Below are 22,159 nucleotides of genomic sequence, written 5' to 3'. Positions count from 1 at the left end.
CACCCATAATGCGGGAGACCTGGGTTCGATCCCTGAGTTGGGAAGATCCCTGGAGAAAGGAAAGGCCACCCACTCAAATATTCTGGCCTGGAGAATTTCATGGACTGTGTAGTCCATGGGGTCACAAAGACTAAGACACAACTGAACGACTTTCACTTCACTTCACTTCAGGCTCTGGTGGATAACTTATTTTCTTATGACATATAAACATATGAGCCTAGCAGCAGAACCTGAAACTATCTTTCATCAAGGGAGTGATATACACGTAAAAATCGAATTAGCATTTAACGGCTAGGGGCTAATTACTTCAAAAGAGACAGTATGCAGTCTAGGCACAATAGGCCTGTCCTGTGACTGCTTTAGCAGTATTTCATCTTTTTTTAAAAAAAACTCAAGTCAAGGTTATATTTATTTCTAAAACTATTAGAAAATAAATATATACCAACAGAGAAAGAAAGAAAATGTAGATGAACAAAAGAACAAAATAAAAATCACTTCTCTTGCCATTGCCTAAGAACAACCAACCAGTCTGTGGATATGGTTAGACTAACTTTGCAAATTTGTTTGTTCTTTTTGTTCATCTATAAACTCTAGCTGATATATTTTGTCAATTCAAATAGCCAATTTATAAGCATGAAAGTTACCAGTATGGAAAGACATGCCAAAATTGAGTTCTAATCATTAGCTTGTAATGGAATGTTATCCAAAAGAATAATTTGGAATAAGAAAATATTAATTGAGGTTATTGATAGTAAGAAGAAACTTAGTGGGCTTTCCTGCTAGCTCAGATGATAAAGAATCTGCCTGCAATGCAGGAGACCTGGGTTCAATCCCTGGGTCAGAAAGATCCCTTGGGGAAGGGAATGGCTACCCACTCCAGTATTCTTGCATGGAGAATTCCATGGACAGAGGAGCCTGGCTGGCTACAGTCCATGGGATCACAGAGTCAGACACGATTGAGCAACTAACGCTTTCACACACACAAAGTGCAGTAAAAAAATCCACTTAGAGTTAGCTTTTATATATATATATCTAAAAACAAATTCACTCAAGTTCAAAAATATAAAATTCTTTCAACACACTCAAGATCATTATGAGTTTTAATATATTTCTGCATTGTTGGTTCACTTCAGAAAAAACAGTTTACCAGAAGAGAAAAGAATATTTATTGATAATCTCACCACACAGAAATAACCATGATGAGTGTTTCTTATCATTTTTTAGGACATTTTTAATGTAGAAATACAGTCATACCTTGAAAAAGATATACATACGTAATCTTTTTTTTAAGTGAACATTTTGCATGTTAAATATATATATGCAATGTCATTTTCAGTTTTTGTTGGATAATTTATTTTTCCAGATTCTTTCAGTTGCAAGGAACACAAAACGTATACTGCCTCAGACCAAAAGAGGAGAAGTCTTAGGGAGGCTCTCTGTTGCCAAGATGGCTACCAGCCTTGCTGGTATAGTATCTTCTCAACTCCCAAGTCTAGCAGCAATGGGGAAAAGCCACACCTCCCAGTGTTCTAGTCCTGGAGTTCACTCTTAACTAGACCAACTTGGATCCAACTGCTGAACTGGGGTGTAAGCCAGCAAAATGAAAGCCATCTTAGCAGAAAGAGGGAATATGAATGCTAACAGAGGCAAAAACAGCCTCTGTCCACTACAGACATTTTCAGCTCTTTCCAACGATTTGACTTCATGAACTTGATACCCCAGGGACTATCCTTGATTATACATCTTTAGAAACATGATTTTTTATTTCCTTGGGATAAGAAATTAAAAGAGAAATTACTGACTCTAAGAGTATAGCATAGATAGATAGATAAATGGTTAGATAGATAGAATTTTTTTTATTTGGCTGTTATCTCGTGGCATGTGGATCTTTGCTCCCCAGCAAGGGATTAAACCCACACCCCATGCAGTTTAAGCACAGTCTTAACCACTGGACTACCAGAGAAGTTTCAAGCATGGCATATTTTTTTAATGAATTTTATACCTTTTGCCAAATTGTCTTCCAGAAAATGCTGCCAACTAACCTGTACTTTGGAAAACTGCCATTTAACCTATACTTTGGAAATTCTGTTGAACGTTCTCTCATATTTTTTTCTTAAAGCTGAGACATATGATTTAAAAATATTGCCAATCCAATTCTATAAAATGAAAGTATTTTGTACACTGAAAACAACTCAAACAAATAAAAAATTTCCTACTATCCTTAATGTTACTCCTAGGCACAACTTTTATTTTGTATTTATTTTGTATTTATCTTGTATTTTGTATTTATCTTGTATTTATTTTGTATTTATATTAATTACCCCTGAAAAGATAAAACATTTCATATACATATATCTATTGGTTTTGGGGGGCTTCCCAGGTGTCACTAGTGGTAAAGAACCTGCCTACCAGTGCAGGAGATGTAAGAGATGCGTTTGATCCCTGGGAAGATCCCTTGGAGCAGGGCATGGCAATCCACTCCAGTATTCTTGTCTGGCAGGCTACAGTCCATAGGGTCGCACAGAGTTGGACAGTTGACTGAAGTGACTTAGCACTCATACACATTGGTATTTTTATTTTGTAAATTTTCTGCTAACGCCCTTAGGCATTTATCCATTGAATATTGTCTCATTCATTTGACTTGCTCAGTGGCTCAGTGGTAAAGAATCCACCTGCCAATGCAGGAGATGTGGGTTCGATCCTGGAGTTAGGGATCTTGCCCTGGAGAAGGAAATGTCAACCCAATCCAGTATTCTTGCCTGGAAAATCCCATGGACAGAGGAGCCTGGCGGGCTACAGTCCATGGGATAGTAAAATGGGTCAGACATAACTGAGCATGTTCATTCATTTATAAAAATTGTTGTTTATTCACCTAATTCTTACTTCACCCTAATCCTTACTTTACCCTAATCCTTGTCCTGTAAGTTGCAAATGCTTTACCAGTTTGTCATTTACCTCTTAACTTGGTTGTTGTTGCTTTTGTTTAGTCACAAAGTCAATTTCCCAGGCAAGAGTACTGGAGTGGGTTGTCATTTCCGTCTCCAGGGGGTCTTCCCCACCCCGGGATCAAACCCGCGTCTCTTACATCTCCTGCATTGGCAGACAGATTCGTTACCGCTAGTGCCACTGGGAAGCCCTTAACTTGGTTAGGAGCTGATATAAGTTTCAACCATATCATATTAGAGGTCTGATTTGCCACCCAAATTTTCTTTTTTTTTTAGTAGTACAGATAACTTTTATTTTTTTATTTATTTATTTATTTTTTTATTTTTTAAATTTTAAAATCTTTAATTCTTACATGCATTCTCAAACATGAACCCCCCTCCCACCTCCCTCCCCATAACATCTTTCTGGGTCATCCCCATGCACCAGCCCCAAGCATGCTGCATCCTGCGTCAGACATAGACTGGCGATTCAATTCACATGATAGTATACATGTTAGAATGTCATTCTCCCAAATCATCCCACCCTCTCCCTCTCCCTCTGAGTCCAAAAGTCCGTTATACACATCTGTGTCTCTTTCCCTGTCTTGCATACAGGGTCGTCATTGCCATCTTCCTAAATTCTATATATATGTGTTAGTATACTGTATTGGTGTTTTTCTTTCTGGCTTACTTCACTCTGTATAATCGGCTCCAGTTTCATCCATCTCAACAGAACTGATTCAAATGAATTCTTTTTAACGGCTGAGTAATACTCCATTGTGTATATGTACCACAGCTTTCTTATCCATTCATCTGCTGATGGACATCTAGGTTGTTTCCATGTCCTGGCTATTATAAACAGTGCTGCGATGAACATTGGGGTACATGTGTCTCTTTCAATTCTGGTTTCCTCGGTGTGTATGCCCAGAAGTGGGATTGCTGGGTCATAAGGTAGTTCTATTTGCAATTTTTTAAGGAATCTCCACACTGTTCTCCATAGTGGCTGTACTAGTTTGCATTCCCACCAACAGTGTAGGAGGGTTTTAAAGCCTAATTCCACTACTTTGTTTTTTGTCTTTGGGCAAGTTCTATAATCCCACCACTACCTAAGTTTCTTTTTTGGGAAATGGAGATCATAACAATATCGGTTTCACAGAATTGTTGTAAGGGATTAAATCAAATAATGCATCTGAATAACTGAGGTCAGTGTCTGGCATATAGTAATCAATTTTAGATATGATTATTTTTGTTTCTGTTGTGTACAGAAGATTTACATTTTATGTAACTGAATCTAGCAATCTTTCTTTTAAGGCTTCAATAAATGTCTAAGCTTCAGGAAAAAAAGAGTAAAAGAGAACTGTCCACAGCTTTCTGTTTTCCAAAGCACAGGTTAATTGGCAAGAATTTACTTTGTATAATTGCTAATCTGTACAGGCTTAGAGAAAAGCAATCTGTCTAGTAATTAATGGTACTGAATTATACACTTAAACATAATTAAAATTGTAAATTTTACATTAAAAATATTTTGTATAATTTTAAAAATTAATAAAGTAATATTCTAAAACCCATTGAATTGCATTCCTAAGTGAGTCAATTATATGGTATGTTACTTCATATTTTTCAGTAATGCTACTTTCTCTAAAAGCCTAGTTGGAAAAGTAATGTCCACTTAAAATATGGCTAATTTCCCTTCTCTTTCCAAATGAAGGCACTATGATGATAAGAATTGCTTTACATTTTGATTTATTCACTTGAAAAATATTTACTGAACACCTATTATATGCCAAGCACTGTGCCAGGTCCTGGGGATTCATTGGAGACCAAAACAGTCATAGCGATTATTATAGTGAAGTTATGGGGCCAGATGTTTAAAAAGTTCATCCAAATGAATATTTAATTACAAATTCAAGATGTGCTTCATGGAAAACTGAAGATTACTGTATAAAGGGGAAATAATTTGGACTAGGGTTTTGGAAATGCCTCTTTGAAGAAGTCAAGCTAAGACTTTAAGGAAGAACAGGACTTATCCAGGAGAATTTCCCAATAAATTCCGTGAACACGTTGTAATAAATAATTAACAGCCTATAGTGACATTACATTTTAGGGAAATAGCAACAACAAAACCGAACACCCTACCAGTTTTCTTAACAAGACATTTAAGCCTACTCAGTTCTCTGATAAATGCTGAGATGCAGTAAATGCTTCTTAGACTTTGTTGTTATTTGTTGGTTTAGTTGCTAGTGGTGTCTGACTCTTTTGCAACCCCTGGACTGTAGCCTGCCAGGCTCCTCTGTCCATGGAATTTTCCAGGCAAGAATGCTGGAGTGGGTTGGCATTTCCTTCTCGAGTGGATCTTCCCAACCCAGGGATTGAACCCGGGTCTCTTGCATTGGCAGGCAAGTTCTTCAGCGCTGAGCCACCTGGGAAGCCCTCTGCGACTTTGCTGTGCCTATCAGTTTGCCCAAGGGTCATCTAAAATGCAGATTCTAATTCAGCAGGTCCTGGCCAGGCCTGAGATTTAGATGTTGCCCATGCTGTTTGGCAGAGCACCACACTTAACTAAGGAAAACAGACATGTGAGTTAAATACATGTAGCCATTTTCTTGAATTATTTTATGAACTCTGTTTATTTTCAGTTCAAGCAAGTTTGCTGCTGTTGGATTTCATAAAGCTCTGACTGAAGAATTGAGTGCCTTGGAAAGAACTGGAGTCAAAACAACATGTCTCTGCCCTAATTTTATAAACACTGGCTTCATCAAAAACCCAAGTACCAGGTAAGTTGACGCAAAAAATGGAGACAGAAGGATTGGTGGTTGCTATGAATATCAACCATTCTATAGGTTTTCCTGAGTATTTTAATCCTTAAAGCATCTCATATTCGAGGCCCTTAGCTCATCTCAGTTTCAGCTCCTGGAGACTATGGGAGTATCTAGAGAAAGAGAGAATGTATGGAAACAGATATGAATGACACCGTGAAGTTGCTTAGCCTTCCTTTTTTCTTCGCTTAGGTGGTGGTTCTCAGACTTCAGTACTTACACCTTTCTCTAGGAGTACTGGTAACCATGCAGGGGTCCCACCCCCAGACTTGTGCATTTCTTCATTTTGATCGAGATAGAGTAATGGTGGAGAAGGGAGCCTGGAACTCTGTATATTTAACAAGCATCATAATTAGTTCTTTTTTTATTTTTAAAAAATATTTATGCATTTATTTCACTGTGCTAGATCTTTTTGTGGCACGTGGGATCTTCCTCCTTTGTAGCATCACGCGAACTCTTAGCTGTAGGATCGAGTTTGCTGATCCGGGATTGAACCCAGGCCCCCTGCACTGGGAATTCGGAGTCTTAGCCACTGGACCTCTAGGAAAGTCCCACATCACAAGTAATTCTGATAGAGGTGACCAGTACCAGTGTAAAAAGAAAAAAGAGCTTTCCTTTGGTAATCTAGAGATCATCCTTCAGATAAGTTCAGTTCAGCTCGGTCTCTCAGTCCTGTCTGATGCTGCAACCCCATGGACCGCAGCACGCCAAACCTCCCTGTCCATCACCAACTCCCGGAGTTTACCCAGACTCACGACCATTGAGTCGGTGATGCCACCCACTATCTTATCCTCTGTCATCCCTTCTCCTCCTGCCTTCAATCTTTCCCAGCATCAGGGTCGTTTCAAATGAGTCAGCTTTTCACATCAGGTGGCCAAAGTATTGGCGTTTCAGCTTCAACATCAGTCCTTCCAATGAACACTCAGGACTGATCTCCTTTAGGATGGACTGGTTGGATCTCCTTGCAGTCCAGGGAGGCTCAAGTGTCTTCTCCAACACCACAGTTCAAAAGCATCAATTCTTCTGCACTCAGCTTTCTTTATAGACCAACTCTCACATCCATACATGACTACTGGAAAAACCATAGCCTTGACTAGACAGACCTTTGTTGACAATATAATGTCTCTGCTTTTTAATATGCTGTCTAAGTTGGTCATAACTTTTCTTCCAAGGAGTAAGCATCTTTTAATTTCATGGCTGCAGTCACCATCTGCAGTGTTTTTAGAGCCCCCCAAAATAAAGTCTGCCACTGTTTCCACTGTTTCCCCATCTATTTCCCATGAAGTGATGGGACCAGATGCCATGATCTTCGTTTTCTGAATGTTAAGCTTTAAGCCAACTTTTTCACTCTCCTCTTTCACTTTCAACAAGAGGCTCTTTAGTTCTTCTTTGCTTTCTGCCATAAGGGTGGTGGTATCTGCATATCTGAGATTATTGATATTTCTCCCGGCAATCTTAATCCCAGTTTGTGCTTCATCCAGCCTGGCATTTCTCATGATGTACTCTGCATATAAGTTAAATAAGCAGGGTGACAATATACAGCCTTGACATACTCCTTTTCCTATTTGGAACCAGTCTGTTGTTCCATGTCCAGTTCTAACTGTTGCTTCCTGATCTGAATACAGATTTCTCAAGAGGCAGGTCAGGTCGTCTGGTATTCCCATCTCTTTCAGAATTTTCCACAGTTTGCTGTAATCCACACAGTCAAAAGCTTTGGCATAGTCAGTAAAGCAGAAATAGATGTTTTTCTGGAACTCTTTTGCTTTTTCGATGATCCAGCAGATGTTGGCAATTTGATCTCTGGTTCTTCTGCTTTTTCTGAAACCAGCTTGAACATCTGGAAGTTCGCAGTTCACATTTTGCTGAAGCCTGGCTTGGAGAATTTTGAGCATTACTTTACTAGTGTGTGAGATGAGTACAATTGTGCGGTAGTTTGAGCATTCTTTGGCATTGCCTTTCTATGGGATTGCAATGAAAACTGACCTTTTCCAGTCCTGTGGCCACTGCTGCCTTTCCCAAATTTGGTGACATATTGAGTGCAGCACTTTCACAGCATCATCTTTTAGGATTTGACATAGCTCAACTGGAATTCCATCACCTCTGCTAGCTTTGTTCATAGTGATGCTTCCTAAGGCCCACTTGACTTCACATTCCAGGATGTCTGGCTCTAGGTGAGTGATCACACCATTGTGATTATCTGGGTCATGAAGATCTTTTTTGTATAGTTCTTCTGTGTATTCTTGCCACCTCTTGTTACTATCTTCTGCTTCTGTTAGGTCCAGACCATTTCTGCCCTTTATTGAGCCCATCTGTGCCTGAAATGTTCCCTTGGTATCTAAGTTTCTTGAAGAGATGTCTAGTCTTTCCCATTCTGTTGTTTTCCTCTATTTCTTTGCACTGATCACTGAGGAAGGCTTTCTTATCTCTCCTTGCTATTCTTTGGAACTGTGCATTCAAATGGGTATATTTTTCCTTTTCTCTTTTGCTTTTTTGCTTCTCTTCTTTTCACAGCTCTTTGTAAGGCCTCCTCGGACAGCCATTTTGCTTTTTTGCATTTCTTTTTCTTGGAGATGGTCTTGATCCCTGTCTCCTGTATAATGTCGCAAACCTCCGTCCATAGTTCACCACTCACTCTGTCTATCAGATCTAGTCCCTTAAATCTATTTCTCACTTCCACTATATAATCATAAGGGATTTGATTTAGGTCATACCTGAATGGTCTAGTGGTTTTCCCTACTTTCTTGTATTTAAGTCTGAATTTGGCAATAGGGAGTTCATGATCTGAGCCACAGTCAGCTCCCGGTCTTGTTTTTGCTGACTGTATAGAGCTTCTCCATCTTTGGCTGCAAAGAATATAATCAGTATGATTTCAGTGTTGGCCATCTGGTAACGTCTGTGTGTAGAGTCTTCTCTTGTGTTGTTGGAAGAGGGTGTTTGCTATGACCAGTGTGTTCTCTTGGCAAAACTCTGTTAGCCTTTGCCCTGCTTCATTCTGTACTCCAAGGCCAAATTTGCCTGTTACTCCAGGTGTTTCTTTTTTTTTTTCTTCTCCCCAGGTGTTTCTTGACTTCCTACTTTTTCATTCCAGTCCCCTGTAATGAAAAGGACATCTCTTTTTGGTGTTAGTTCTAAAAGGTCTTGAAGGCTTCCCTGGTGGCTCAAACTGTAAAGCATCTGCTTGCCATGCAGGAGACCTGGGTTTGATTCCTGCGTCAGAAAGATCCCCTGGAGAAGGAAATGGCAACCCACTCCAGTGTTCTTGCCTGGACAATTCCATGGACGGACAAGCCTGGTAGGCTCCAGTCCATGGGGTTGCAAAGAGTCGGACACAACTGAGCAACTTCACTTTCTAAAAGGTCTTGTAGGTCTTCAGAGAACTATTCAACTTCAGCTTTTTCAGCGTTACTGGTCGGGGCATAGACTTGGATTACTATGATATTGAATGCTTTGCCTTGGAAACCAACAGAGATCATTCTGTCGTTTTTGAGATTGCATCCAAGTTTTGCATTTCAGACTCCTTTGTTGACCGTGATGGCTACTCCATTTCTTCCAAAGGACTCTTGCCCACAGTAGTAGATATAATGGTCATCTGAATTAAATTCACCCATTCCAGTCCATTTCAGTTTGCTGATTCCTTAAATGTCAGCGTTCACTCTTGCCATCTCCTGTTTGACCACTTCCAGTTTGCCTTGATTCATGGACCTGACATTCCAGGTTCCTATGCAATATTGCTCTTTATAGCATCAGACTTTGCTTCTGTCACCAGTCACATCCACAACTGGGTGTTGTTTTTGCTCTGTCTCTTCATTCTTTCTGGAGTTATTTCTCCACTGAACTCCTGTAGCATGTGGGGCACCTACTGACCTGGGGAGTTCATCTTTCAGTGTCCTATCATTTTGCCTTTTCATACTGTTCATGGGGTTCTCAAGGCAAGAATACTGAAGTGGTTTGCCATTCCCTTCTCAGGTGGACCACATTTTGTCAGACCTCTCCATCATGACCCGCCCATCTTGGGTGGCCCTATGGTCAATGTGATTAGGTTGGTTAGTTTTCTGTGACTGTGGTTTCAGTCTGTCTGCCCTCTGATGCCCTCTCTCAGTGCCTACCGTCTTACTTGGGTTTCTCTTACCTTGGACTTGGGGTATCTCTTCACGGCTGCTCCAGCAAAGTGCAGCCGCTGCTCCTTACCTTGGACGTGGGGTATCTCCTTTTGGCCACTCCAGTGCCACCCGAAATTAGTAACAGATCAGAATCTTTTCAAAATAAGTACCAGATCTGAATCTTTTCTTGGTTAGAAAATAAAATTACAAAGGATTGGCACTGAGGTTAATTTTTAATGTTTCCTGTCTTTGAGAATAGCCTTAATATTTTTATAAACATGATGGTTACTTTAAAAAACAATTCCAACATACAGAAAAGTACAGATAAATTTTTTTCCATTTCATTTAAACCCTCTATCCAGTGGAGACTATTTTTAACATTTTGAAGAACACTCTTTTGGACATCTCTTTGAAAATGAAAGTGATAGTAACTCAGTTGTGTCTGACAGTAACTCAGTCGTGTCTGACTCTGTGACCCCATGAACTGTAGCCCACCAGGCTTCTTTGTCCATGGGATTCTCCAAGCAAGAATACTGGAGTGGGTTGCCATTTCCTTCTCCAGGGGATCTGTCTCTAGGGATTGAACCCAGGTCTTCTGCATTGCAGGGAGATTCTTTACCATCTGAGCCACCAGGGAAACACGGATATCTCTTTTTGTACAGATTAAATGTCTAAATTTCATATAACTGGCATATATTACACATGAGATTCTAGAAGCAGTAAGTAAACTGCTTGTTCCCTCAGCATTATGATTATACACAACAAGTTATTAGTGTTGTTTAGCCACTAATTCATGTCCAACTCTTTGCGACGCTATGGACTGCAGCCCGCCAGGCTCCTTTTTCTATGGGATTCTCCAGGCAAGAATACTGGAGTGGGTTGCCTTTTCCTTCTCCAGGGGATCTCCCAGACCCAGGGATCAAATCCTCATCTCCTGCCTAGCAGGTGGGTTCTTTACCACTGAGCCTCCCATGAAACCCATAGGCAGCAATACTGTATTTACAAAATTCAAAGTTGCTTAGAAGTTAGATTTTAAATGTTCCCATCACAAAACAGAAATAAATATGTCATGAGATACAAGTGTTACCTAATGCTAAGGTGGCAGTCATATGGCAATATATAAATATATCAGATCAATTAGTTGTACGCAAATGTATATGATAGGTAAAATATATAGGAAATAATTTTTAAAAGTTCACTGAAACTGAAAGGTATTCTCAAAGCTGGAGGAGAGTGTTTTATCCCCAAGATAAAGTTTGCCAATATTTAGACACTAAAATAATATACTTGAGTCAAGCTTATCACTTAGACTGTCTTTCAGCAGTTTTCACTGTAATTGAATTTTTCACCCTTGCCCCCAGAATAAGCCTGAGGAAAGCTGACATTCATGATGGCAAGGGTGACCTCTGCTGGCCAAACTCTGATAGTACAACTAAAAATAATTGGGACACTTGCCTTAAGTAGCTTCAGTCATGTCCGACTCTGTGCGACCCCATAGACGGCAGCCCACCAGGCTGCCCCGTCCCTGGGATTCTCCAGGCAAGAACACATTTCCTTCTCCAATGCATGAAAGTGAAAAGTGAAAGGGAAGTCGCTCAGTCGTGTCCGACTCTGTGCGACCCCATGGACTGCAGCCTACCAGGCTCCTCCGCCGGCGGATGATGAGGGGAAGTTTAAGTAGAAGTCAACCTGATTCTAGCCTGATCGAAAATATAACCTGACTAAGGAAGCGTCTGGGGCTTGTCCTGCCACACGAATCCCCTTGAAGATAAGCTGAATTAGGATGCCAAAGGTGAAGTTGGGCTTAATGTAGAAACTGAGTTTCAATTCAGTTTGGTTCAGTACAGTCGCTCAGTCGTATCCAACTCTTTGCAACCCCATGGACCGCAGCAAGCCAAACCTCCCTGTCCATCACCAACTCCTGGAGTTTACCTAGACTTCCAACCATTGAGTCGGTGATGCCATCCAACTGTCTTATCCTCTGTCATCCCTTCTCCTCCTGCCTTCAATCTTTCCCAGCATCAGGGTCTTTTCCAATGAGCTAGCTCTTCGCATCAGGTGGCCAAAGTACTGGAGTTTCAGCTTCAACATCAGTCCTTCCAAAGAATATTCAGGACTGATCCGCTTTAGGATGGACTGGTTGGATCTCTTTGTAGTCCAGGGGACTCTCAAGAGTCTTCTCCAACACCATAGTTCAAAAGCATAATTCTTTGGCACTCAGCTTTCTTCACAGTCCAATTCTCACATCCATACACGACTAGACTAGACTAGACTAGACTAGACGGACTAGTCTAGCCTTGACCAGATGGACCTTTGTTAACAAACTAATGCCTCTGCTTCTTAATATGCTGTCTAAGTTGGTCATAACTTTTCTTCCAAGGAGTAAGCATCTTTTAATTTCATGGCTGCAGTCACCATCTGCAGTGATTTTGGAGTCCAGAAAAATAAAGTCTGCCACTGTTGCCACTGTTTTCCCATCTATTTGCCATGAAGTGATGGGACCGGATGCCATGATCTTAGTTTTCTGAATGTTGAGTTTAAGACAGCTTTTTCACTCTCCTCTTTCACTTTCATCAAGAGGCTCTTTAGCTCTTCTTCACCATAAGGGTGGTGTCATCTGCATATCTGAGGTTATTGATATTCCAGCAATCTTGATTCCAGCTTGTGCTTCATCCAGCCCAGCGTTTCTCATGATGTACTCTGCATATAAGTTAAATAAGCAGGGTGACAATATACAGCTTTGACATACGCCTTTTCCTATTTGGAACCAGTCTGTTGTTCCATGTCCAGTTCTAACTGTTGCTTCCTGACCTGAATACAGATTTCTCAAGAGGCAGGTCAGGTGGTCTGGTATTCCCATCTCTTTCAGAATTTTTCACAGTTGATTGTGATCCACACAGTCAAAGGCTTTGGCATAGTCAATGAAGCAGAAATAGATGTTTTTCTGGAACTCTCTTGTTTTTTCAATGATCCAACAGATATTGGAAATTTGATCTCTGGTTCCTCTACCTTTTCTAAAACCAGCTTGAACATCTGGAAGTTCACGGTTCATGTACTGTTGAAGACTTGCTTTGAGAATTTTCAGCATTACTTTTCTAGTGTGTGAGATGAGTGCAATTGTGCGGTAGTTTGAGCATTCTTTGGCATTGCCTTTCTATGGGATGGGAATGAAAACTGACCTTTTCCAGTCCTGTGGCCACTGCTGCCATTTCCAAATTTGCTGGCATATTGAGTGCAGCACTTTCACGGCATCATCTTTCAGGATTTGACATAGCTCAACTGGAATTCCATCACCTCCACTAGCTTTGTTCATAGTGATGCTTCCTAAGGCCCACTTGACTTCACATTCCAGGATGTCTGGCTCTAGGTGAGTGATCACACCATTGTGATTATCTGGGTCGTGAAGATCTTTTTTGTATAGTTCTTCTGTGTATTCTTGCCACCTCTTGTTACTGTCTTCTGCTTCTGTTAGGTCCATACCATTTCTGTCCTTTATTGAGCCCATCTTTGCATGAAATGTTCCCTTGGTATGTCTAAAATTCTTGAAGAGATGTCTGGTCTTTCCCATTCTATTGTTTTCCTCTATTTCTTTGCACTGATCGCTGAGGAAGGCTTTCTTATCTCTCCTTGCTAATCTTTGGAACTGTGCATTCAAATGGGTATATCTTTCCTTTTCTCCTTTGCTTTTCACTTCTCTTCTTTTCACAGCTATTTGTAAGGCCTCCTCAGACAGCCATTTTGCTTTTTTGCATTTCTTTTTCTTGGGGATGGTCTTAATCCCTGTCTCCTGTATAATGTCACGAACCTCCGTCCATAATTCATCAGGCACTCTATCAAATCTAGTCCATTAAATCTATTTCTTACTTCCACTGTATATTCATAGGCATTTGATTTAGGTCATACCTGAATGGTCTAGTGGTTTTCCCTACTTTCTTCAATTTAAGTCGGAATTTGGTAATAAGGAGTTTATGATCTGAGCCACAGTCAGCTCCCACTCTTTTTTTCGCTGACCTTTGGCTGCAAAGAATATAATCAGTCTGATTTCGGTGTTGACCATCAGGTGATGTCCATGTGTAGAGTCTTCTCTTGTGTTGTTGGAAGAGGGTGTTTGCTATGACCAGTGCGTTCTCTTGGCAAAAGTCTACTAGCCTTTGCCCTACTTCATTCCGTACTCCAAGGCCAAATTTGCCTGTTACCCCAGGTGTATCTTGACTTCCTACTTTTGCATTCCAGGCCCCTGTAATGAAAAGGACATCTTTTTGGGGTGTTAGTTCTAAAAGGTCTTGCAGGTCTTCACAGAACCATTCAACTTCAGCTTCTTCAGCGTTACTGGTTGGGGCATAGACTTGGATTACCGTGATATTGAATGGTTTGCCTTGGAGACGGACAGAGAGCATTCTGTCGTTTTTGAGATTGCATCCAAGTACTGCATTTTGGACTCTTTTGTTGACCATGATGGCTACTGCATTTCTCCTAAGGGATTCCTGGCCACAGTGATAGATATAGTGGTCATCTGAGTTAAATTCACCCATTCCAGTCCATTAAAATGATTCCTAACATGTTGACATTCACTCTCCTGTTTGACCACGTCCAGTTTGCCTTGATTCATGGACCTGACATTCCAGGTTCCTATGCAATATTGCTCTTTATAGCATCAGACTTTGCTTCTGTCACCAGTCACATCCACAACTGGATGTTGTTTTTGCTTTGGCTCTGTCTCTTCATTCTTTCTGGAGTTATTTCTCCACTGAACTCCTGTAGCATATTGGGCACCTACTGACCTGAGGAGTTCAATTTTCAGTGTCCTATCTTTTTGCCTTTTCATACTGTTCATGGGGTTCTCAAGGCAAGAATACTGAAGTGGTTTGCCATTCCCTTCTCAGGTGGACCACATTTTGTCAGAACTCTCCACCATTACCTGTCTGTCTTGGGTGGCCCTACATGGTATGGCTCATAGTTTCATTGAGTTAGACAAGGCTATGGTTCAATGTGTTCAGATTGGTTAGTTTTCTGTGATGGTAGTTTTCTGTCTGTCTGCCCTCTGCTGGAGAAGGTAAGAGACTTACAGACGCTTCCTGATGAGAGGGATTGGCTGTGGGGGAAACTCTGTCTTGCTCTTATGGGCAAGGCCATGCTCAGTAAATCTTTAATCCAGTTTTCTGTTGATGGGTGGAGCTGTGTTCCTGCTGTTTACCTTGGGCCAAACTATCCTGGCCAAACTCGCTCCAGCACCACACAGCCACTGCTCACTTCAGCAGAGTTCTAATTAGAGGACAGAAAAATTCTTACTTCAGTTTGTATTTTGAACACTAAATAAAATCTATAGTTTTCTTAAACCTCATCAACAGTACTTTGCTTAGAGAGATCAAGTAACTTGACTGTAATTAGCAGAACTGAGTTTCAGATTGAAATTTCCTTTTTTTTGCAGAGGGACAAGCCTTTGAGAAAAAAGGAAGCAATCCTCTAAGGGACCAGTTCAGAATAATTTGCTTTATACTTATGTTGGAACTTAAATTCTCTTTTAAGGCACATCAAAGATGTAGCTTATTGTTATTATATTTACATATCTAACACACTGCAAAGAAACTGTTTTACTATAAGGGTTATAATGTAGCATAATCTGAGTTTATTGGAATTAAGTGTAATCAGGTGCTCCAAGTAAGTTTTTTGACAGCTAACAGTTATTTTTGTTAAATAAACTTGGTTATTGGGCTTCCTCAGTGGCTCAGTGGTAAGGAATCCACCTGCCAGTGTAGGAGACACGGTTCTGTCTCTGATCTGGGGAGACCACATGCCTCGGAGCGACTAAGCCCGTGCACCACAGCTGTTGAGCCTGTGCGCTAGAGCCCCAGAGCCACAACTACTGAGCCCACAAACCCTAGAGCCCGGGCTCCGCAATCAGAGAAGCCCCTGCAGTGAGAAGCCCAAGCACCGCAACTAGAGAGGAGTGCTTGCTCTCTGCAATTAGAGAAAAAAACCCTCGCAGCAGTGAAGACCCAGCACAGCCAAAAATAAATAAGTTAGTTAATTAAAAAATAAATACACTTGGATATCAAGAAATCATCTTATTCAAAGCCTTTATTGAAAGCCTACCAAATACAAGGTACCCTGGTGGCTCAGACGGTAAAGAATCCACCTGCAATGCGGGAGACCTGGGTCCGATCCCTGGGTTGGGAAGATCCCCTGGAGAAGGGAATGGCTACCCACTCCAGTATTTTTGCCTGGAGCATTCCATGGACAGAGGAGACTGGCAGGCTTCAGTCCATGGGGTCACAAAGAATCAGATACGACTGAGCAACTTTCACTTTTCCACCTTTCACTGAAAGCCTACTAAATACCAGGTACCCTGCTAGGTCTAGATACCTGAAATAAATTACCTCTGATCTTTAAGATGGGAGAACTTGATTTGGATCCACACCATCGGTTGCCTCCCCCAGCTCTAGTCCTTATAACAATCTGCAAGATTGCCCATTTTATGGACAAAGAAACTGAAAATTGGAGAAGTTAAGAAAATTCCCCAAGGTTCCGCAGTCCCAGAATGGCAGACTGGAATTCTTTCCTGGGTCCCTGACTCCAAATGCCCCTCTATTCCTAGCTTTCTTTTTTCGACATAATTTTTTATTGAAGTTTTTCCCTAAGACTCATTATTTTTAAAATGTATATTAAGTGTTTCATTGGAAATAGCTTCATTGCTTTTAAAGAGTCTACGCTTCCTAATTGATTTCCTTTTTCTGGTACCTGGAAACATACATGCTATTTATATAAGCTACCTTTCTGATAACAATATGCTGCCGTTAACTTTCTGTGTTGATATATAAAGAGCTAACTTGTATGCATGTGCTCAGTCATGTCTGACTCTGCCACCCCAAGATCTATAGCCCGCTGGACTCCTTTGTTTCCCGGATTCTCTAGGCAGGAATACTAGAGTGGGTAGCCATGCCCTACTCCAGGGATCGAAGCCCAGTGTCCTGCATTGCAGGCAGAGTCTTTACCATCTGAGCCACCAGGGAAGCTTAAAGAGCTACCTTACTCTTCCTTTTTCTTACCTTACTCTTTCTTTATTTTTATTTTTGGCCACACTGTGTGGCATGTGGGTTCTTTGTTCCCAGACCAGGAATCCCACCCATACCCCCTACAGTGGAAACTCAGAGTCTTAATGGCTGTGCTGCCACGGAAGTCTCACCTTATTCTTTTTAATGTTAGCCTAATGATCCTTGGATGTAAATTTTCTCTGTTGATGGACATTTAGATCTCAAATCTTTCATTATTGCAATAAATGCATATTTTTGTGTGCATGTATACATGTACATATATATACGTTATGTGTTTATATATTCACATGTATATATATAAGTGTGTCTGTATCTTTGCTTTTTCTCTTTTCCCTTGTTTTTATTTTTTTCTTAATTTAGTTTTAATTGAACGATAATTTAGTGTTGGTTTCTGCTGTACATCAACATGGATCAGCCATAGTTATACATATGGCCCCTCCCTCTTGAGCCTCCCTCCCACCTCCCACCCCATCCCCCCACTCTAGGTTGTCACGGAGGCCTGGTTTGAGTTCCCTGAGTCATATAGCAAATTCCTACTATCTATCTTACATATGTTAGTATATATGTTTTCATGCTACGTTCTCTGTTCGTCACAGTGTCTCCTTCTTATCCCCTCCCCAGTGTCCATAAGTCTGTTCTCTATGTTTGCATCTCCGTTGCTGCCCTGCAGATAGGTTCATCAGTACTATCAATATATGATATTTATTTTTCTCTTTCTGACTTACTTCATTCGGTATAATAGGCCCTAGGTTTATCCACCACGTTAGCACTGACTCAAATGCATTCCTTTCTAAGGCTGAGTAATATTCCATGTGCATAGGTACTACAGCTTCTTTATCCATTCATCTACTGATGGATATCTAGGATGCTTCCCTGTCCTAGCCATTGTAAATAGTGCTGCAGTGAACATTCAACCATCTTATTATAATTATTTTTTTGAAACAAATTATTGGGTCAAAATGTAGGAACTTACTTTTGATTGATTGATTAGATTACCCTTCTGAAGGATTGTTTTAATTTATCCTCCCCCTGGCAGGGTATAAAGTGTCCATTCCTCTCACCTTTGCCAACTTTGAATATTCAGTTCAGTTCAGTCGCTCAGTCATGTCTGACTCTTTGCAACCCCATAAACCGCAGCATTCCAGGCCTGCCTGTCCGTCACCAACTCCCAGAGTTCACCCAAACTCATGCCCATTGAGTCAGTGATGCCATCCAACTATCTCTGTCGTCCCCTTCTCCTCTCGCCCTCAATCTTTCCCAGCATCAGGGTCTTTTTCAATGAGTCAGCTCTTCGCATGAGGTGGCCAAAGTATTGGAGTTTCAGCTTCAACATCAGTCCTTCCAATGAACACCCAGGACTGATTTCATTTAGCATGGACTGGTTAGATCTCCTTGCAGTCCAAGGGACTCTCAAGAGTCTTCTCCAGAAGAAGGAACCCTCTTACACTGTTGGTGGGAATGCAAACTAGTACAGCTACTATGGAAAACAGTGTGGAGATTCCTTTAAAAATTGCAAATAGAGCTGCCTTATGACCCAGCAATCCCACTGCTGGGCATACACACTGAGGAAACCAGAATTGAAAGAGACATATGTACCCCAATGTTCACTGCAGTACTGTTTATAATAGCCAGGACATGGAAACAACCTAGATGTCCATCAGCAGATGAATGGATAAGAAAGCTGTGGTACATATACACAATGGAGTATTACTCAGCCATTAAAAAGAATACAGTTGAATCAGTTCTGATGAGATGGATGAAACTGGAGCCGATACAGAGTGAAGTAAGCCAGAAAGAAAAACACCAATACAGTATACTGACACATATATATGGAATTTAGAAAGATGGTAATGATGACCCTGTATGAGAGACAGCAAAAGAGACACAGATCTATAGAACGGACTTTTGGACTCTGAGGGAGAGGGAGAAGATGGGATAATTTGGGAGAATGGCATTGAAACATGTATACTATCATGTAAGAAACAAAGTGCCAGTCTAAGTTCGATACAGGATACAGGATGCTTGTGGCTGGTGCACGGGGATGACCCAGAAAGATGATACAGGGTGGGAGGTGGGAGGGGGATTCAGGATTGGGAGCTTGTATACACCCGTGGTGGATTCATGTCAATGTATGGCAAAACCAATACAGTATTGTAAAGTAAAATAAAGTTTAAAAAAAAAAAGAGTCTTCTCCAACACAACAGTTCAAAAGTATCAATTCTTCTGCACTCAGCTTTCTTTATAGTCCAACTCTCACATCCATACATGACTACTGGAAAAACCATAGCCTTGACTAGATGGACCTTTGTTGGCAAAGTAATGGCCTCTGCTTTCTAATATGCTGTCTAGAAAAGACCCTGATGCTAGGAAAGATTGAGAGCAGGAGGAGAAGGGGACGACAGAAGATGAGATGGTTGGATGGCATCACTGACTCAGTGGACATGGGTTTGGATGGACTCCGGGAGCTGGTGATGGACAAGGAGGCCTGGCATGCTGCAGTTCCTGGGGTTGCAGAGTTGGACACGACTGAGTGACTGAACTGAACTGAACTGAACTGAGCTAGGCTGGTCATAATTTTTCTTCCAAGGAGTAAATGTCTTTTAATTTCATGGCTGCAAGTCACCATCTGCAGTGATTTTAGAGCCCCCCAAAATTAAGTCAGCCACTGTTTCCATTGTTTCCCCATCCATTTGCCATAGAGAGATGGGACCAGATGCCATGATCTTCATTTTCTGAATGTTGAGCTTTAAGACAGCTTTTTCACTTTCCTCTTTCACTTTCATCAAGAGGCTCTGTAGTTCTTCTTCACCTTCTGCCATAAGGGTGGTGTCATCTGCTTATCTGAGGTTATTGATATTTCTCCCAGCCATCTTGATTCCACCTTGTACTTTATCCAGACCAGTGTTTCTCATGATGTGCTCTGCATATAAGTTAAATAAGCAGGGTGACAATATACAGCCTTGGCATACTCCTTTGCCTATTTGGAACCAGACTGTTGTTCCATGTCCAGTTCTAACTGTTGCTTCCTGACCTATATATAGATTTCTCAAGAGGCAGGTCAGGTGGTCTGGTATTCCCATCTCTTTCAGAATTTTCCACAGTTTACTGTGATCCACACCGTCAAAGGCTTTGGCATAGTCAATAAAGCAGAAATTGATGTTTTTCTGGAACTCTCTTGCTTTTTCAATGATCCAGCGCTCTTAATCTTGGCCATTATGATAGGAAAAAACAGTGCTTCTATGTGATAGTATATTTTTGCTTATTAGAAAGGCTCGCAGTCATCTTTTCATGTTTAATAACTCCTATTATCTTCTCTGTTTCACTCAAGATCAGACTGCCTTGTACAAGTGCTTAGAAAAATAAGGTTGAGGAAGTTCCCTTATGTTCCTGGGTTGTTGAGTAATTTTTTTTCATGGAAGAGTGTTAGATTTTGTTAAATGCTTTTTCTATGCATATTGAGATGATCATGTGGGCTTATCCTTCATTCTATTAATATGGCATATTACATTATCTTATTGCTATATTTGATTTGATGGTATTTTGTTGAATATATTTGCATCTGTATTCAGAAGAGATATTGGTAGTAGTTTTCTAGTGATATCTTTCTCTGGCTTTAGTAACAGGGTTATTGTGGCCTCATAGAATGAGCTGAGAAGAGTTCTCTCCTCTTCTGTCTTTGGAAAGACAATGAGAAGGACTGATGTTAATTCTTCAAACTCCAGTGGAGTTCATCATGAAGCCCTCTAGTGCTGGTCTTTGCTGGGAGTTTTTTGATTATTTTTGTTAAATGTTTTGTTAAAGATGTTTTGTTAACGTACTACTCATGTTTTCTATTCCTTCTTGTGTTAGTTTTGGTGCTTTGTGTGTTCCTGGGAATTTGTACATTTAATCAAACTTATCTAATCTTTGACATAATTATTCATCATATTTTCATAGTCCCTTTTATTTCTCTAAGATTAGTAGTAGTGAACTCAGTAATGAACTCAGATTTATTCTTGATTTCAACGGTTTCTCTAATCTCTTTTTTTCTTGGTTAGCAAAAAGTTTGTCAGTCTTGTTGATCTTTTCAAAGAGCCAGCTTTCAGTTTTATTGACTCTATTGTTATCTGTTCTCTCATTTATGTCTGCTTTAATCTTTATTATTTCCTTTATTTTGCTTGCTTTAGAGTCAGTTCTTTTCTCTAGATTCTTCAATTGGGAAGTTAGGTTATTGAAAAAAATTTTTTTTTAATTTTTGGCTGCACCTCATGGCTTGTGAGATCATAGTTCCTTGACGAGGGATAGAACCCAGGCCTCTGGCAGTAGAAGCACTTGAGTCCCAACCACTGGATCACCAGGGAAGTCCTTTCTTGATGATCTTCTGTCTAGTTGTTCAATCCATTGTTGAAAGTAGGATTAATGTCTCCAGCTCTTATTTTTAAACTGTCCATATCTCTTTTCAATTATGTCACTTTTTGCTTCATATATTTTGGGGCATTATTATTAGGTATTTGAATACTTTTCAATTAAATGCGTTTGCCTTAAATTTGTTTTTCTTTTCTATTAGTGATATAAACAATGCCACATAATCTGGATTCATTTGTCGAGAATAATTGGATGCTCTGATACATTGTTTTAAAATGTCTACTCTCCTATGTGTAATATACATAACAAAATTTATTTTCTCTAAAAATTTAGCTTTTGTGGGTTCCACAGAAAGACTAGGCTTCCCAGGTGGCACTAGTGGTAAAGAACCTGCCTGCCAATTCAGGAGACAAAAGAGACGTGGGTTCGATCCCTGGGTCGGGAAGAGCCCCTGGAGGAGGGCATGGCAACCCATTCCAGTATTCTTGCCTGGAGAATCCCATGGCCAGAGAAACCTGGCAGGCTACAGTCCATACAGTTGGAAAGAGTCAGACACAACTGAAACGACTTAGCACGCACAGAAAAATAATTAGTTTTTCATTGGCTAGTACCATAAAAAAGTTGTTATATAAGAAGGTGACAAGTAACATTTGTATAATATAACTCTATAAGTATTTATATGTACATTTTCCATTTAACTGTCATATTACCCGTGGAGTGCAGAAGACAACTTATATTCCTTTGGTGACACCATGCTGGTAACTTGCAATTGGCTATGTTGGGAGTGTTCATATCATAGAATCTGAAAATGCTACAAAACTGATAACTCTGTCCCTTGGAGAGTCTGTTGGTACCACCGCATTATCTCCTGTTTTCCAATTAAGTACAAAGCCAAAAAATTTTGAAAAGTAGAGATGTCATCC

General features: G+C 40.5%; 1 protein-coding gene across 1 annotated transcript in view; it reads left to right on the top strand.

The window, feature by feature from the left end:
• HSD17B11 (hydroxysteroid 17-beta dehydrogenase 11) overlaps positions 1-22,159 on the top strand; it is a 48,492-nt gene that overhangs the window by 19,159 nt on the left and 7,174 nt on the right. The window contains exon 5 of the mRNA XM_069594682.1: positions 5,561-5,698. Within this exon, the coding sequence (XP_069450783.1) occupies positions 5,561-5,698 (138 nt within the window). The remainder of the gene's footprint in view (positions 1-5,560; positions 5,699-22,159) is intronic.

Source organism: Ovis canadensis, chromosome 6, assembly GCF_042477335.2.
Source record: "Ovis canadensis isolate MfBH-ARS-UI-01 breed Bighorn chromosome 6, ARS-UI_OviCan_v2, whole genome shotgun sequence".
Classification (NCBI taxonomy): domain Eukaryota; kingdom Metazoa; phylum Chordata; class Mammalia; order Artiodactyla; family Bovidae; genus Ovis; species Ovis canadensis.
Note: the sequence above shows the minus strand (reverse complement) of the source record. Positions and strands in the feature narration are given on the sequence as shown.